This window comes from Protomyctophum bolini (assembly GCF_963924005.1).
Source record: "Protomyctophum bolini genome assembly, chromosome: 2".
NCBI lineage: Eukaryota > Metazoa > Chordata > Actinopteri > Myctophiformes > Myctophidae > Protomyctophum > Protomyctophum bolini.
In genome coordinates this window covers 2422431-2441186 of record NC_137863.1, presented here as the reverse complement: position 1 = coordinate 2441186, position 18756 = coordinate 2422431, and the positions used below count along the sequence as shown (strand labels likewise).

The following is an 18756-nucleotide window of genomic DNA, read 5'->3' as shown; positions in this document are numbered from 1 at the left end:
CACTGATAGACAAATTAAAAAGTCCAAGTGTTGGGCATGAGATGAATATACCTTCACTTGTACAGTCTAACTTGACACCGAATTTACACAGCAAGTCACGTCCCATTAAATTAACAGGACATACAGCAGAAGACAAAAATTTGTGTTCCACTGTTGTTTCTTCATGAGCCACCCTTAATGGATATGTTAATGGCTCACTGCATGGTATGCCTGAAGCTCCAATTGTTGTGACAGATTTGTTAGAAAGAGACGCTTTTGGCGTCACTTCCCGTTTTATTACTGAAATGCTAGCACCGGTGTCTACAAGAAAAGAAATAGACTCACCATTTACGAGAAGGTCAAGAATAGGTGATTCATCTGGAGTTACTGATACTTGGAAAAACTGATCCGAATATTCCTCATGTTCTATATTATCTACCTCCCCTGTCTCCACCTCATCCTATGCTAACCCCTGCGGATTGGTGACTGTGATGTTGGCGTCTGGCCTGTTTTGGGAAGAGTCATTGCGACCATGTGTGTTGTGTGTTCCATGGCCCTGCCTCTGATTGTTGTTGCCTCCCTGTCCATGCCAGCCGTCTGTTTCATTTGTAGACCTCTGTTGAGAGTTGTTGTTGCCACCCTGCCCCTGCCAGCCGTCTGTGTCATTTGTAGACCTCGGATGGGGACACTGGCGGATGAAGTGGTGTGGGCTTCTACAATTGTGACATAGTCTCACATTCCCACTCTTTTTCTTGAACCTGTCTCCCCCTTTCTTCTGGTGGTGGTGGTACTGTTTCTGTTGTTGTGGGACCTGCTGTTGCCAATATATCTGCTGCTGTGGACTCACTTGCTGATCGGGCTCTGGTTCTTGCTGCTGTCCCTCATAATACATGATTTGTGCTGTTTCCATTCTTTTCTTCCGCGTGTCATCTTGTGTGATTGCGTGTCGTTCAGCGTGTTTTGCATGTGCCCACACTGGGTCCAGCTCTTGGGTCTCCCAACCTATGCATGACAACATGACACGGTTGTGAATAGCTGGCAGAAGGCCACTGATTAAAGAAGTCTTTAACAGGTTGTTGTAGGCTGCATTATCATGGGTCAGACCGGCGTGCCTCTTGAAACATTGTTCCATTCTTGTCCGATAGTTGTCACAGCTTTCATCGTGGTCCTGCTTTATGGAATGGATCTTCTTCCAATCTGTGCGGACTGGGTAGGCCTCTCTCACTCTGGAAAAGAGCCCAAGTGGATTCTGTAACTGTCCTGTAACAATGTCCGCTCTGACACCATTCACGTCATAGTTCCCTTTCAGGTGTGGCCATTTCAATTTGAAGATCTTGCGGAACACTGATTCTAATTCCTGTGCTGATGGCTCGTACATTCCTATTAAATCCAAAACAGATGTACACCAGCGTTCTACATCTTCACATGGGGTTGGGAGCTCTCTCACGATTTCGTTTAACTCATCCAGGGTCCAGTTTCGTTGAACCTGGACTGTCTCAGAATAAGCATTGCGGACTTCCTCTGTAGCGTCATCTGTAGGTCTTGGATGTGGATTTGGGTATGATATCAGTGGAAATGTCTGATGTGGTAGGCCTACTGCTTGGCTGCGTGTCACAATCTTGTGGCTGGTTTGGTGCGAATGCTCCACCTGAGGGTTGTCATGGATAAGGGGACCACCGTCGACTGTTCCCTGCTTTGCGTTGCCATCTGTGATGGGGAAAACCGCTGCTGTTGCTAACTGCAAAGTTGCTAACTGCAACGCTGCTTCATACAGTGCCGTCACTTGATCGGGTTGCACTGCCGGTGGCTGGGTTGCTGGCAATAGTTGGTCTGGTACTGGCTGGACTGCTGGTAGGTGGTCTGGCTGGGCTGCTGCATAGGGTGGTGGACGGAGATCCTCTTCTTTCCTGTCTTTCTTTAACTTCCTTTGTTTTCTCTCAATTTCTTCCTCAGTCTCTTCCTTAGTTTCTTGTTTTAATAACAAAGGCTTTGTCTGTTTCTTGTCCCTGGCTTCAGCCTCCCTCTCCCATTTCCTAAAACTTTGCCAATCTATTTTCTTCTTTTTCCTGCTCTTTTTATTTTCATATTGTTCTAAAGCCTCTCTACACAGTTTTAACTTAGTTGTACTGAATGTTCCTATCAAAGGGAACAAACCTTCTGAAATGCTGTGCCATAAAATAACTTGACCTAACACATCTGTGCCCCACCTACTCTCCATTGATACGGCTGGCCCAGAAAGGTTTTGTGGCATAGCCACCTTTTTTTGTTGTCCATTCCCCATGGCACTACAAAAACTTTAGAAACAAATCAAAAAACAAATTAACAGGTTCAACACTATTACACTTCAGGCGTCACTTTGATTACCACAACAATATCAAAAATAAGAACAAATTACAGATGGCCAGGATGGCCAGAGAAGAAATAGAAATGTTCTAGAAGAAATTATAAATGTTCTAGAAGAAATTAGAAATGTAAATTAGAAATGTTCTAGAAGAAATTATAAATGTTCTAGAAGAAATTAGAAATGTAAATTAGAAATGTTCTAGAAGAAATTATCTTCCCCCTTTCTTCCCCCTTTTATTTTTTTTAATTTCTATTTATTTATTTTTACTTACAATTTACAAAAAACTACTAGACTAATCCCTTAGGAATTTAGTTCAGCAAATCAAAACATTCATATTCTGCCACAACTATCACCATTCTAATAATAACAGTATAAGTTGTTTTTAGAACTCTGTCATTCAACTATATATTACTCTATTCATTTAACATTGGCTGAATCGAATAGGACATATACAGTACAACACACACACAGTATATCTAGAACATAAAATGACAACACTGGGATGTTAGTATTGGGATGTAAAAGACACCCTAATCATAATATGAAGCTTACATATGACCGATGAAACCCTCCACCAAAAGATACACCCTGTTGGATCCTCCCCAGACACAGTTTAAAAATGAACTCTGTACTGAGTCTCTCCTCTATACACTCTGTCTGCTATTTGGGACTTTCACCACAAATAGGCTACAGTTATGGAATCCTCCCCAGATACAGTTTAAAAAATGAACTCTGTACCGGGTCTCTTCCCTATACACTCTTTATGAAACGGGACTCCCCCCGAACATAGGCTATACACTCTGTATGCTACTTGGGACTTTCACCACAAATAGGCTACAGTTATGGAATCCTCCCCAAATACAGTTCAAAAATACACTCTGTATTGGGACCCTTCCCTGTACACTTTGTATGTTATTGTTTAAACATACACACAATTGTTATAGAATGAATCGTAGCATCCTCTCACCTTATTTGAGTAACAGCTGATGTCGCCCGCCGTTCGGCAGCTCCAGGATCCGCAGGCCGGCCCAAATGCTACTTTGCGCACAAAAGGATTTGCCTTGGCTAGACAGCCACCATCGATGGATTACCTCAGGAAACCAGAGCCCGGCCAGAACGGCGGATGAATCAATCTCGGTGGAACCTCCAGTTACTGTCGTGGAAATTATACTAATACAAGACCACTTAAACTAAAAAGATGAGGTGAGGACAAGATGATATGAGGCATTCAGTTCAATTTAATAGAGATCTCTAGAGCACAACCATCTTCCAGCATGTCGGATGACTGAACTCCAGAACAATACATGCATGTCAATTTTATACAGTCTTACTCAAAGGAGGAGGAGGACCTGTTGGTCACATGACCAGACAGGTAGCCTCCACATCAGACAATGGGACAAATCTAATTAGAATGACAAGTGGTCGAAGTCTAGTAGACTTAGATGGGTATGAATAAACTGTGATGAATGAGCATGACCACAGTAAAAGAGAGGCTGGGCTGGTGTTGCTACACAGCTGGAGTCCAGGAACTGTCTCACTGACACTTTGGTCATAACAAAAGCCTATTGATATGGGAAAACGGTTGATTAAGAATGGGAGAGGCCTAGAACTCAGTGTGAACCACACCCAGTTTGACTAGACATCAGGATAAGTAATTTACAATTAGTGGTGTGAATGCACAATTTCATATTTCCCATTACAATCTCTAAGGGAGCCAGCTAAGGCATTTTGGCCGCTTGTATAGGCGACCTTATTGTAGCAAGTGGCGCAATGGATGACTAATTAAAGATTGACTGCGCATAAACCAGGTTCGGAAGGAGCTCAATGTGTGAAGTGAAAACCAAAGAAATAAGGGAGGCAGAAACTGGAATTAAAGGGTAACTGAAATATTATTATTATCGACTCAAAAACAGAACTTAAACAAACTTTGAACATTCATAGAAAATAACAAACACAAAATGGGGGCCCCTTTATTAAAGGTGGTGACTTTCTCAGTCCATGTTGAGTTCCTAAGTTTCTAGGGGAAATTCAGTCTCTCTCCAGTGTGGAGAACAGGGTTACCACATTTGTGGTATATGACTATTAGTACCAGTAGGGGGTGCCAGAAAACAGAGAGAGGGATAGTGCTGCTCTGTTGCCTGCTAATATGAGAGAGAGAGATAGAGAGAGAGAGAGAGAGAGAGAGAGGAGGGGGAGGGGGGGAGAGAGGGTTGCACCACTCAGTTCACACGATTTCTTTTGTAAGATTTGGACATACTTTAAGTATATTTTGATACCAGATCATACCTTACTAAAGTAACATTTTAAAGTGTGAATCTAATCTAACACAATAGGTTAGCAAACACAAATAGAATACAGTCCGTCAGTTTACAGAGCATGTAGGAAGGACTTTATCGTCTTTTTTCAGTTCATAAGACTTCACCCTATCATAATGGTTTATGATTCATTCAGGATATCACGCCCACCTCTGTATTCAAAATTATAACATTTATGTTATTGTTTTCATACATTAATATGCTACAAGTATAGTGAATATTGCACATCTACATTACGCTCACAAGCGTAAAATAACAAATAAACAAATAATATAAATCAACAATAAAATGTTTAAGTAGGCCTACATACAAATAGGCCATATACATGTGTGGCCTCACAGTTACTGTATATACATTAAGTGACCGTTATAATTCCTATAATGTCTCCTATAGCCTGAGGCCAATGTACAGTACAGACAGTTGCGGTTGTTTCATAACAGAGCGAGCCCCTCTCTGTTTCAGAGCTGGGCGGGGGGCTGTATACTGTTTTAGGTTTAGGTTTATTTATTTAGCATGTAGTACAAAAAATAGACAATAACATATCAAAGAAACAAAAATACGATGCAAGGAAAGGAAGAAGCCAGAAGGCTTATATGGAATCCTTTCCTGTAGGAAGAGGTCATTGGTTTAAACAGATTGAAAGTTCATAAAGAAACAGTACAAAAGTCTACAAGTTGTCAAAGGGGGGGCAGCTGTGCATTAAAGAAATAAAAACACAGACTGCACAAAAAACGGAAATAAACAATACAACAACAAACACACAAAAGAAAATATAACGCATCAAAGTAAAACATGTAATCTACAGAGAGGAAGAAATAAGATAGTTCTTTAGATGTTTTTTGAATATTGGCAAGGATAATGAGGATTTAAGTGAAGCATCTAGGAGGGAGTTCCATAGATGAGGGCCTCTAAATGTGATGAAAGATTGATGTTTGGACGTGCGACAATAGGGTCATTCAAAATGATCTCTTTGCCTTGTGGGGCAGGAGTGAATGTCAGAAGTAACACGGAAGAAATTGTGAAAAGAAGACGGAATGTACTGTTACCTTCATTCCGCGGTCCACGAGGAGCGCCTCCCAAGTGACAGTTGAAACCGCTAATTGTTTAGGTCAAGGTCAATGGAGGGATTAGTTCACTTCACGTGTTTGTGTCCTCCAATTGTTGCTTGAAAACTGAAGCTCTCTTGATTCACAACTAAGTGTTTTTGACGGTAATGTATACAGTATGTATACAGTAGTAGAAAAACAGCTCCTGTGGGAAACGAAGACGTGGTGTTCTAAAAAAGGTTCTCTAAGATTACAGCACGGAGACAAAGGCAGCACTCGGTTGCATAATTAGCACATTTCACTGGGATCTATTTCCCACCACACCTTCTTAAGCCTATTTAGATGTAATTTGTTTATGTAATATTGACATTGTGAAAAGCATGGTAATTTTTTCCTTAATCTTTTGATGTGATCTACTTTATGGCGGCCCGCTACTTTATCCATTTCATGAACTTAGCTTGTCACTTCCTTCCTTTACTTCCTTTAAATATTAGGCAAATGAAGATAAAACGTAATTCTTAAAATCAATATAGGCTAGTTGCTCATGTGATATTTTGTATGTATGTAAATCTTTTAGTTGCCTGTGCTTTCCGTGAAGGACACAGTCGTGCAACAAGGCAGAATGAAAATACATCGCATGGATGCACCTGGGACGTATCCTCAGTGATGTATCCCAAGGTCATCGGGGTTTCGGGTCTCTCGAACATCATATACCCCTCACTCGGGTGACCCAGCCGGGGTGAGCTTGATGTACAAGTATACACCCCCTGGACATGACGCTACCCTTGATCCAACCCTTGATGCTGAGTGTCAAGCAGGGAGGCACTGGGTCCCATTTTTACAGTCTTTGGTATGACCCGGCCGGGGATTGAACCCCCAACCTCCCATGCAGTCTCAGGGCGGACACTCTAACCACAAGGCCACTGAGCTGCTCTAAAACTAAATCTAATAATTGTCTTGGTGCCACGATCACATTTTTGTCCATGTGTGGACATATTATTGATGTTCCCCTGCGTCATTGTGAAGCTCAGCTCCAGTGTCCTGTGTTTCCTCCCCCCCCGGGCAGGCAGGCTGCCCGTGCAGGGCCGTATCGTGGGGGGCTAAGTGTCCTGTGTTTCCTCCTCCCCCGGGCAGGCAGGCTGCCCGTGCAGGGCCGTATCGTGGGGGGCTAAGTGTCCTGTGTTTCCTCCTCCCCCGGGCAGGCAGGCTGCCCGTGCAGGGCCGTATCGTGGGGGGCTAAGTGTCCTGTGTTTCCTCCCCCCCCCCCCGTGCAGGCAGGCTGCCCATGCAGGGCCGTATCGTGCGGGGCTAAGTGTCCTGTGTTTCCTCCCCCCCCCCCGTGCAGGCAGGCTGCCCGTGCAGGGCCGTATCGTGGGGGTGCAGGGCCGTATCGTGGGGTTGCAGGGCCGTATCGTGGGGTTGCAGGGCCGTATCGTGGGGGTGCAGGGCCGTATCGTGGGGTTGCAGGGCCGTATCGTGGGGGTGCAGGGCCGTATCGTGGGGGTGCAGGGCCGTATCGTGCGGGGCTAAGTGTCCTGTGTTTCCCCCCCCCCCCCCCGTGCAGGCAGGCTGCCCGTGCAGGGCCGTATTGTGGGCGGCTACACGCCCGCCCCCAACTCCATCAAATACATGGTGTCGCTGCAGAGCACCAGGGGACAGCACTTCTGCGGCGGAGCGCTAGTCCACAGGTCCTGGGTTCTGACCGCCGCACACTGCAACATCGGGTGAGTTTAGTAGAAGCCACGGTTCACGTTTCAAATATTTGCCATATTTTGGATGTAATGTAAACTAACAGAATTTTCCAAACTTCCAAATGTTAGTATAGTCTTGATTCAGTAATCTATTTATTTTTGTTTTGCTTGTGAATTTTGCGGAGGGCCGCTCTTTCTCGTGCGTGCGTATAGAGGGAGAGACAGAGAGGTGTGTGTGATATTGTCCGATGACAGAAACAGGGTATAGGTTTCCGTCCCCCCCCCCCCCCCCCCCCAACCTTCAGACAGTAACCCATTGTTCCTTCAACAGACAGACGACACTTCTAGTATTTAAACCACAGCATAAGGACATTGTTATAAAATATGAATAGGATTAGGATAACATTTTATTAACCCCCCCAGGGGGGAAATACAGCATCAAAGAGTAGGAGTACAAAAGGACACAACGGTGAACAATACAGCCCGTAACAAACAATACAACAATATATACAACACTAAACTCTATAGCCTACTTGTTCACAGGCACGCACGCACGCACGCACGCACACACACACGCACGCACACACACACTCACATGCACACACACACTCACATGCACACACACGCACACATGCACACACACGCACACACACTGCACGCACACACACACACACACACACACACACACACACACACACACACACACACACACACACACACACACACACTGCACGCACGCACACACACACACACTGCACGCACGCACACACACGCACACACACACACACGCACACACACGCACGCACACATGCACACACACGCACACACACACGCACGCACAAACACACACACACACGTGCTCCAGTCGTTTTCAACCTTTTTCACATCAAGGCCCATTATTTATTCTCCATTTGAGCCACAGACCACCATTTGATGCAGATTTAGCCCAAACTAACACGTTTCCATGCTGTATTGCCATCGGTGTATGAATGGGTGAATGTAATGCACAATCTATGTAAAGCGCTTTGGATAAAGGTGCTATATAAATGCACCATTTACCATTTATAAAGGACATAAACTATAGAACCATAACAGGCTCAACAGACAGCAGATAACAGTCCCTCCTCTGTGTGATGGCCTCTTCTTCTAGGAAGGACCACATGATGATGGTGGCGGGGGACAACACCATAGGGCTCTACGAGGGAACCGAGCAGTACTCCAAACCCCTCCGGCTGGTCGTGCACCCCCTGTACAACAGCAGCACCAACAATGCTGACATTATGCTCATCAAGGTACAGATAACACCCTCTGTACCTCATCAAGGTACAGATAACACCCTCTGTACCTCATCAAGGTACAGATAACACCCTCTGTACACCAGCAGCACCAACAACATGCTGACATTATGCTCATCAAGGTACAGATAACACCCTCTGAACAACAGCACCAACAACATGCTGACATTATGCTCATCAAGGTACAGATAACACCCTCTGAACAACAGCACCAACAACAACACTGACATTATGCTCATCAAGGTACATATAACACCCTCTGTACAACAGCAGCACCAACAACACTGACATTATGCTCATCAAGGTACAGATAACACCCTCTGTACAACAGCAGCACCAACAACATTATGCTCATCAAGGTACAGATAACACCCTCTGAACAACAGCACCAACAACAACACTGACATTATGCTCATCAAGGTACAGATAACACCCTCTGTACCTCATCAAGGTACAGATAACACCCTCTGTACCTCATCAAGGTACAGATAACACCCTCTGTACACCAGCAGCACCAACAACATGCTGACATTATGCTCATCAAGGTACAGATAACACCCTCTGAACAACAGCACCAACAACATGCTGACATTATGCTCATCAAGGTACAGATAACACCCTCTGAACAACAGCACCAACAACAACACTGACATTATGCTCATCAAGGTACATATAACACCCTCTGTACAACAGCAGCACCAACAACACTGACATTATGCTCATCAAGGTACAGATAACACCCTCTGTACAACAGCAGCACCAACAACATTATGCTCATCAAGGTAGAGATAACACCCTCTGTACAACAGCAGCACCAACAACATGCTGACATTATGCTCATCAAGGTACAGATAACACCCTCTGTACAACAGCAGCACCAACAACATGCTGACATTATGCTCATCAAGGTAGAGACAGAACGGTGCTTCTCAAAGTGGGGTGCGGCCGGGCCAGGCGGGAGGGGAACCCCCCCCCCCCACAGGGGTTTTGGGGATGTTAGGCCAAAACCACACCAATGAACCACCCATGCAACTCCTTGCAACCAAACGGTTGTGAGTCGTTGCACGCGACCATTCATTATCCCCAATGACCATTTGGTGTGACTGACATGTCCTTAAAACTGTTTCTTTGCAAAGACTCGTTGCATTGGTGTTGTTTGGGCCTATAAAGATCCCAAAGTCTCTGGTTAAGACTCCACTGGCCATTCAAATATTGGCATAGGAATGCGAAAGGGCCTTTCTGTGTGGAGTTTGCATGTTCTCCCCGTGTCCCCTAGGGTAGGTACCCTCACAAAAAACATGCAGTAATCCTGGTCTCTATACTGCCTCCCCCTGGCCAGCCGGGGCGCCTGATGGAGGGGAAAGGAACTGGTTGGAATAACGTGTTCCTTCCACGCGCTACGTCCAACCAGGGAAACTCCCCCCTGTCAGGTGTAAAGGAGCGACTTGGACACTCAGGCATGAAGGAAGCATGAGTTCAAGTCCGTTGCTCTCCCCTTGTCCCCCATATATGGGGACTAGGTTGCTCTCCCCTTGTCCCCCATATATGGGGACTAGGTTGGTCTCCCCTTGTCCCCCATATATGGGGACTAGGTTGGTCTCCCCTTGTCCCCCATATATGGGGACTAGGTTGGTCTCCCCTTGTCCCCCATATATGGGGACTAGGTTGGTCTCCCCATGTCCCCCATATATGGGGACTAGGTTGGTCTCCCCTTGTCCCCCATATATGGGGACTAGGTTGGTCTCCCCTTGTCCCCCATATATGGGGACTAGGTTGGTCTCCCCTTGTCCCCCATATATGGGGACTAGGTTGGTCTCCCCTTGTCCCCCATATATGGGGACTAGGTTGGTCTCCCCTTGTCCCCCATATATGGGGACTAGGTTGCTCTGCCCTTGTCCCCCATATATGGGGACTAGGTTGGTCTCCCCTTGTCCCCCATATATGGGGACTAGGTTGCTCTCCCCTTGTCCCCCATATATGGGGACTAGGTTGGTCTCCCCTTGTCCCCCATATATGGGGACTAGGTTGGTCTCCCCTTGTCCCCCATATATGGGGACTAGGTTGGTCTCCCCTTGTCCCCCATATATGGGGACTAGGTTGCTCTCCCCTTGTCCCCCATATATGGGGACTAGGTTGGTGGAGGGTGTGTAGAGCCCAGGATCACATTAGATGATTGACACAGGGGTGAAACATGGGTTATAAAATCATGGGATAAAAAAAGGAATGCGACAAAAACTAAATATTTCTATGTACAGTATTTCATGTACTATGTGTTGTTCTTGCTTACTGTAAGTGCCTCTGGATTAACCCATTTTTTTGACGGGAACCCCCTTTGGTGTTTTAAAGCAGACTATGTTGTAATATTGAAAAATAGCAGATCTACAAGCTCGGTGCCTGCACACTACGAGCTTGTAGGTCTGCTATTTTTTATAAGAATCGTGAAAATGTGGCGCAAATCTTTGAATATTATATTCTTTCCAAAGCAAACGTTTTTAACTCCAATATGTGCTTCTGGGTGGACCCGAGGGAGGTCCCTGGAACTACATATTTTCAGATGGGGGTCGGCGGCCAAATATAATTTTTTGGGGGTCCTTGACATGAAATATTGAGTATACCACGGATACAGAAAGAGAAACTTCAGAAAACTGTCAGGAAGACATTTCTTTTAACCCATTCTGACCTGAGATCAGATTCATACGAGGTTTCCACTGGACACACACTGGTCTGATGAACCCATTCTGACCTGAGATCAGATTCTAAAAATGTCAGTCGCTCTTCGATTTTTCTAAAATAGCAGACCTACAAGCTCGTAGCGCGCCACTCGGTGGCGCGCTATGAGCTTGTAGATCTGCTATTTTTCAATAGATAAAGCATAACATGATTCTAACACCAAAATGGGTGCCCGGTCAGAATGGGTTCATTTTGATGCCAGGTCTAAATGGAACTATTTCAGCGCCACCTGGTGGTCACCAGTTTAGGTGCCAATTCTCCCATATATAAAGAAAGAAATAATTTGTAATTCTATTATGCATGTAATGTGCATGATGTCATCACCTGTACACCAGATTAGAGGAATTTTCTAACTATGGATACAAAAAATTAAAATAAATTGAATTCTCAAAAGGGAAGACGTCTTGTCGGCCGTGGCATCCATCCGGTACATAATTGGCAATTGGACGTCTTGACATTTTTGTCTCTTAAACTATGAGCGTCTGCTAAATGCCTAACGCGTAGTTCTTCTTCTCCCCCCCCCTGTGCCCAGCTGCGAGCTCCCATGATGCTGAACCGCTGGGTGTCTCTCGCCCCGCTGCCCCGCCAGAGCACCGGGGTGGCGGAGGGCAGGGTGTGCCGGGTGTCGGGCTGGGGCTCCACAGGCCTGGGTCTGGGCCCGGGTCCGGGTCTGGGTGGTGGAGGGGGCCAGCACCAGCAGCCCAGCCCCTTCACCCTGCGCACCGTCAAGGTGCCCATCGTCTCCAGCGCCCGCTGCAACGGCAGCCAGTCCTTCAACGGAAACATCAGCGCCAACATGATCTGTGCCGGCTACGCCACGGGGGGCAAGGACGCGTGCAAGGTACTAGCCATGATTCAAACTTCACCCTGTTTTTGGCGCTCGCTGCATTTACAAGATTTCCGTATATATAAACATTCAGATTTCAAATATAAAGTACTCACAATTTGTCCCACGGGTGTTAGTTAGTAGCAGCTCCAGCGATTAGAATTTCTACATCCCGCGTTGTTTAATAAAAAGCATTTTTATCCGAGCTGTTATTTTCCCATTGGCTTTCAACTACGCGCGCCCCTATCGGTCGGGAGGAGGGTGGCACTCGGTGTGTTCGATATAGGTACTCTGACCGCCCTGCCAATACAGACTAATAGGCGAGTGCGCTCCCGGTGTGCAACTGTGGATTTCCCAAACGAACCCCGTTTGAAAAAAGTAGCCGGGGCGCTCGGACAAAAATGCTTTTTATTAAACAACGCGGGAGTAAAGAAGTGCTATTTCACCGTAGCTGATGTCCGAGATGTAGTGGAGTAGAAGTAAAATTATTGCAAATTGGCAATACTCCAGTAAGAATTGTAGACTTACTTACTTACTTACTAAAAACTAGAAGAAAAACAAAGATATTTGTGTCAAGGCCTTATTTCATTTTGGACACGTTGAAAACATGTCTTTAATTCTTCGTCCACTGCACACGGGTCCCGTTACAGCAGACCCAAAGGTTGCATCATTCAGCTGTTATAAGATCAAAAGACAAATCTATGTCAGGTAATAGAAGTCACTATAGGCTATATTCACTTAATTTTTTTATGATATCAAATGTAACACTTTTTCTCTGTTCCATTGATACGAATACAACAAAGTTAGCACAAAGTTCATTGTTCTGTCATGTAGTGTCTGGTTTACTGGTAGGCTAGATGCCATGGTCTGGTTTACTGGTACTAGCCATGGTCTGGTTTACTGTAGATGACACTCATTTTGTTTGTCCATGACAAAAAGGTCCACCACAAGCCAAGATGACGATAGCCTCGGAAACCCAGACGTTTTTTATTTCCAGGGAGGAAAAACATAGTCTGGGAACGAGTCCACTTCAATACGGCTTATAGAGTAGCTCAAACGTCGCTCACTCTCTGCTGATTTCTGATCGTCTGCACCTTTGTTAAATTGACACACACACACACACACACACACACACACACACACACACACACACACACACACACACACACACACACACACACACACACACACACACTCCTCTCTCTCTCTCTGTCGCTCTAATTAATCAGTCTCACTGGTGTGCGAGGGCCAAGTCTAATGCGGCGTGCTGTTGTTTGTCGTTGCAGGGAGACTCCGGGGGGCCCCTGGTGTGCGAGGGGCGTGTCTACGGCGTGGTGTCCTGGGGCCACGGCTGTGGCGACGCCCGGTTCCCCGGGGTCTACACGGCCGTGGCCCGGTTCCGCCGCTGGATCGACTGGACCGTCTACGGGTCCTACTCGCGCTGTAGGAAGTTCTAGAGAGGAGACTGGACCGGCTACGGCTCCTACTCGCGCTGTAGGAAGTTCTAGAGAGGAGACTGGACCGGCTACGGCTCCTACTCGCGCTGTAGGAAGTTCTAGAGACCATGAAATATTTAAAATATAGTCTACGGTCCGGTGGGGCTTTTAATGCAATTTAAATACTATATAGCGCCAAGGATATCTTTTGAGAATCTTCTTCTTTTCCCTGTCTGTCTTTCTTTCTATTTTCTTTCTTTCTATCTATTCTTATCATATAGTCTTCTTAGGTAATATTCTTTCATTACTCCACACAGAAGAGACCCAGAGGTTTGCCCTCTGCCTCCCACCTGACTTGAAAACCCCCGTCTTCAGAGTCCACCTTTCGTTTAGACATTTTTGGGGAGAGGGGTATAGCTGAAAGTTGACCACAAGTGATATACTTTCACTGCTGATCAATAGTGAAGAGAAGACGCATGCTTGCGCTTGTGGGCCCTCGATACGTGACAATGCACTCGCAGTGCATTGTGGGACTTGTAGTATTATGGTGGTCCGTGCAATATACCAGAGGGCCCAGTTCTAATACTAATTAAATATCATCCCGCGGGCCAAAGATAATTCATTCACGGGCCTGATTTGGCCCCCGGGCCTTGAGTTTGACATATATGGTCTAGATTCTCCCGGCGGATTCTGCCTCTGCCATAGAAAGCATAGGTGGACCCCAGGCTTTAGGGGGTCCGTGGTCCATAGGTGGACCCCCAGGCTAGAGGGTCCGTGGTCCATAGGTGGACCCCAGGCTAGAGGGTCCGTGGTCCATAGGTGGACCCCAGGCTAGAGGGGGTCCGTGGTCCATAGGTGGACCCCAGGCTAGTTTTTCGTTACCACTGAAGCAATATTGCTTGCTCTGTGTGGTTTTCTGCTTGATTTGATTCATATCTTCATATTTCATATCTTCATACTTATTATGTTTTTTTATATTTATATATATAATCATAAATCTATTCCTTAATGCCCTACAGTGTCACACAAAAGGGAACTATGCACACAAATTAATTTCACCCACGTTTTTACTTTGTAAATCTGCGATGAGACAATAAAGTGGCCAAAATGAGTCGATCTACAGCAAGCTATATGTATAATGGGCTCATATTGGCTACGCGTTGTGAGCTTGTAGATCTTCTATATACTTTTGGATTTTTCTTTTATTAAGTGAAAGTTGGTTAATTGTGTCTGTGGGGTTTCATAAACTTCATGAAAGTATTAAAGGGATATTTCACTTAAAAAAAAACTTTTGGTCATTTCAGGCTTTTGTGAACAACCCCGGGCAGTTTTTGAGTTGCTCGATTTAAGGCCTATTCATAGTTTGGATTTTCGGTGCGGTGAGGTGACCACCGCTCCGGTGGTGAGGTGACCGGAGCTGAAATAACGTTGAGCGGTGGTGAGTAAAAACAGAGAGAAGGGCTGGAGCGGTGGCAGTGGTTTGCTCTTCACCGCGGCTCACCACCGAAAATCCAGACTATGTATGAGCCTTTAATATTTACTGGGACGTCACGTTGCTGTCCATTTAGTTGACCCCTCCCCCTGATGAGAGCGCTGTTTTCATCATGCAGATCGGCGCATCTTTGAATAACGTGCTCCGATTGGCCCTCCCCACCAACTCTGGGGTGAGCGAAATGTTATACAAACAACGAGAGTATTCTCCCCATGGGCTCTTTCCTTTTGTCCTGGTGTCAGATTTGTCTGGTTTCCAGCCAGGCTATAGACAAATCCACAGAGGGTTGCCTGGGTGCGGCCATTACTGAGGTGTACCATTAAGCACAGCAGCACTGATTAGCCACACCTGGCCTATACGGAGCACCTGCTCCATGGATTACACCTCAGTAATGGCCGCCCGCGCCCAGGGCACCCCTCTGTGGATTTGTCTATACCATGCAGGCCAAATGCATCAAATCAATTCCGGGGGTCCTCCTTGTCCTTGGCAGTTTATAGCCTCGGAAACCCATAGACGTTTTTATTTCCAGGGAGTGTTAATATACTCAGGAGGCGGGGCAGTGTCCCATGGGAACTGGAGGGCACCGACCTGAGAAGACACTGAACCCCTCTATGCTGCATGCTCCCTGGGCACTGTTGATGTCACTGCTCCTAATGCTTTAATGTTTAAATGTATAGGACTGCGTGTGTGTGTGTGTGGGGCATGAAACATTCAATCGAACAGGGGAAAGTATATTACTATTTGTCCCTTTCCCTTTCCCCCCACCAAAGAGTTTAGGTTTAGCTACCTATACCGATATGTTCTCACGTGAAAACCGAGCCTCAGATAAACATCTCCTGGCGGTGGCGTGACTCACAGTGCTCCAGGGGGGCTAGGCGTGCCGGTGTCATGACTGGAAGCTCCTCTCTGTGAACAGAGAGCCAACACCTGACGGACGCATATTGAAGCTGTGCTCCGCAAGGGTGGTGTAAAATAGTCGCCTCGCCTTTCATGCCATTGTCTGTAAAACGATATTGGCCCTGATACAGTATGTTTTTCGCGAGAAATGATGGTTCCAACGGCCGAGAGACGGGACACCCCACACTGTACGTTTTATCCCCTTGATGCTTTTGTGGATATCACTGATATCATATTGAATAACTGATATCACGCAGCGAGCATGAAGCCATCACCAGATTTATGTAAACATGGCAGATCCGGGAGGTCTTTAACCCTGCAAGCCCCGGATATATTTATATTTGTAAAATTAAAAAAAGATTTCAACCTTACTACTACTTTGCACTATATACTTCGCAGAGGAAAATAATATGTTAAAAAATATACATATATATCTTTCACAATAATAAATAAAACATGTTCTAGAGTCTAGACAAAATAAAATTATATATATATATATATATATATATATATATATATATATATATATATATATATATATATTACAGGCATTTTACTTACTTTTTTCAGGGTTAAAAGTTAACGGGCAAAGGTTATTTTGTTAAGTTGTGTGAATGTGTGTCTCTGTGGGGGGTTTTTGTATGCAGATATCATGACCAAAGGCATTGCAAGACTAAACAATGAACATCAATGAATGATGATGTTTAGGTCCTGTAGGGTTGATGGTGAGGAGAATCCATGAGGGATTTGTTCACATCCAGCGAGACAATCTCAGCTAGGGAACCTTTTCTGTTTCTCCTCCAATGCCATGTCATGTTGTCTGCCTACTGAGTGGGCGGCAAAAAACTACTTTCTGACCTTGCCAGTACATCCACACAGAAAAGTCCTATCTGATTGCATTAAACAACATTAAACAATGTTAAACTCACTTTGCCTGTTGCTTTGCCACCCGATTTGCCACTCGATGTTCCATTCACTTCGTAGCATGCGCATACACCCTCTAGACCACAATGTAGAAACATAGGGTTGTCCCCGATCCCATCACGTGATGATCAGATATCGAGGCTGATCACGTCATTTTCAAATGATCATAATCAGATCGGGAGCAAAGAAATGTGCAGGGACGAACCTAGTATGGATATTATATCCATATCATGATATTAGACTGCATGAATATTGTCTGTGATTGTGGATATTGTACTATTGTGATATGGCAACAAGTGTTCTATGAACATATCGGATCGGGGGTAAACATTTTTGAATAGTTCAACTAGCCGATTTACAAGCTCACATGTGGATGTAGATCAGCCCCCTCAAGGAACCATGAGGATCCCTGGATCACACCTTTGAGAGCCACTGCTTTAAATAAATACATAACTAATATAGAGCATATTTGATCAAATTTAGGAGCCAAACTTTTTTGACAACTGAATTTAATTCAAACGTGCACGACACATGCACATCCACGACATGCATGCGCACGCGCACATGCACGCGCGCATGTGTCCTCTTTTTGGTAATTCAGAATATGGTATGCAACTATAGTGGCCCTCTGGAGTGAGTGTGTAACTATAGTGGCCCTCTGGAGTGAGTGTGGAACTATAGTGGCCCTCTGGAGTGAGTGTGGAACTATAGTGGCCCCTCTGGAGTGAGTGTGGAACTATAGTGGCTCTCTAGAGTGAGTGTGGAACTATAGTGGCCCTCTGGAGTGAGTGTGGAACTATAGTGGCTCTCTGGAGTGACTGTGGAATTAACTATAGTGGCCCTCTGGAGTGAGTGTGGAACTATAGTGGCCCTCTGGAGTGAGTGTGGAGCTATAGTGGCCCTCTGGAGTGAGTGTGGAACTATAGTGGCTCTCTGGAGTGAGTGTGGAACTATAGTGGCCCTCTGGAGTGAGTGTGGAACTATAGTGGCCCTCTGGAGTGAGGGTGGAACTATAGTGGCTCTCTGGAGTGAGTGTGGAATCTCCATCTTTAAAGTTGCCCACCCCTGGTGCTGCAGGCTATGCCCTGCCCTGAGAGAACACTGCTGCCATCCCCTGGCGAGGTGTCAGCAGTTCCACTTATAATAATAATAATAATAATAATAGGCTACCAAATGATATAAATATATAGGCTACATTATACGAAATGTCCCCCCAATCCGCACTATAGCCTACTTATATTATTTGGGCAGCCATGACATTGACCGTTTACAATGAAATTACTATTTTGTGGCTATATTATTGCAATATTGATATATTTGATTGAATATGCATTTTATAGCCTTTTAAATATAACAATCACCGACTGGACCGGACAGAACCGAACCGGGGTGGGTGGGGTGCACCAGTCCATGACAGAACCACCACCTCATCCATCCATCCAGCAGCCCTTCCCCGTCTCCGGGTTTTGCATCGCTCCCCATAATTTGCATTTCATTCTCCTCACTCACTATTTTTCCGACGTGCGACGATCATCGAGTCCAGTCCAGTGAGTCCTGCAGGCAGCCCGTCCAGCCGCTAGTCCGAACCAGCGGGCGCTCGATCCCGTCCGTGTCCGTCCGTGTGGTTCCGGACCGCGGCTCGGTTCGGTCGGTCGGTGTGCAGGGAGGCAGGGCAGGCGACGGACGAGGCGGAGGCGCCTCCATTTCCAACGGACAGAATAATACGCACGGCCATACGGACGGTTGGATTCAATTAAAGAAATGCATTGGAAATATTCTGA

The 18756-nt window shown here is 45.7% G+C and overlaps 1 protein-coding gene across 1 annotated transcript; it reads left to right on the top strand.

Annotated features, from left to right (window-relative positions):
- Window positions 1-5672: 5672 nt before the first annotated feature.
- Window positions 5673-13683, top strand: LOC308326120 (trypsin; the record flags this gene model as incomplete). Its single annotated transcript, XM_080778927.1, has 6 exons — window positions 5673-5718; window positions 7030-7155; window positions 7249-7408; window positions 8526-8667; window positions 11933-12241; window positions 13513-13683. 6 exons carry the CDS (start codon window positions 5673-5675, stop codon window positions 13681-13683), a joined length of 954 nt encoding a protein of 317 aa, XP_080635053.1.
- Between the last annotated feature and the right edge of the window lie 5073 nt (window positions 13684-18756).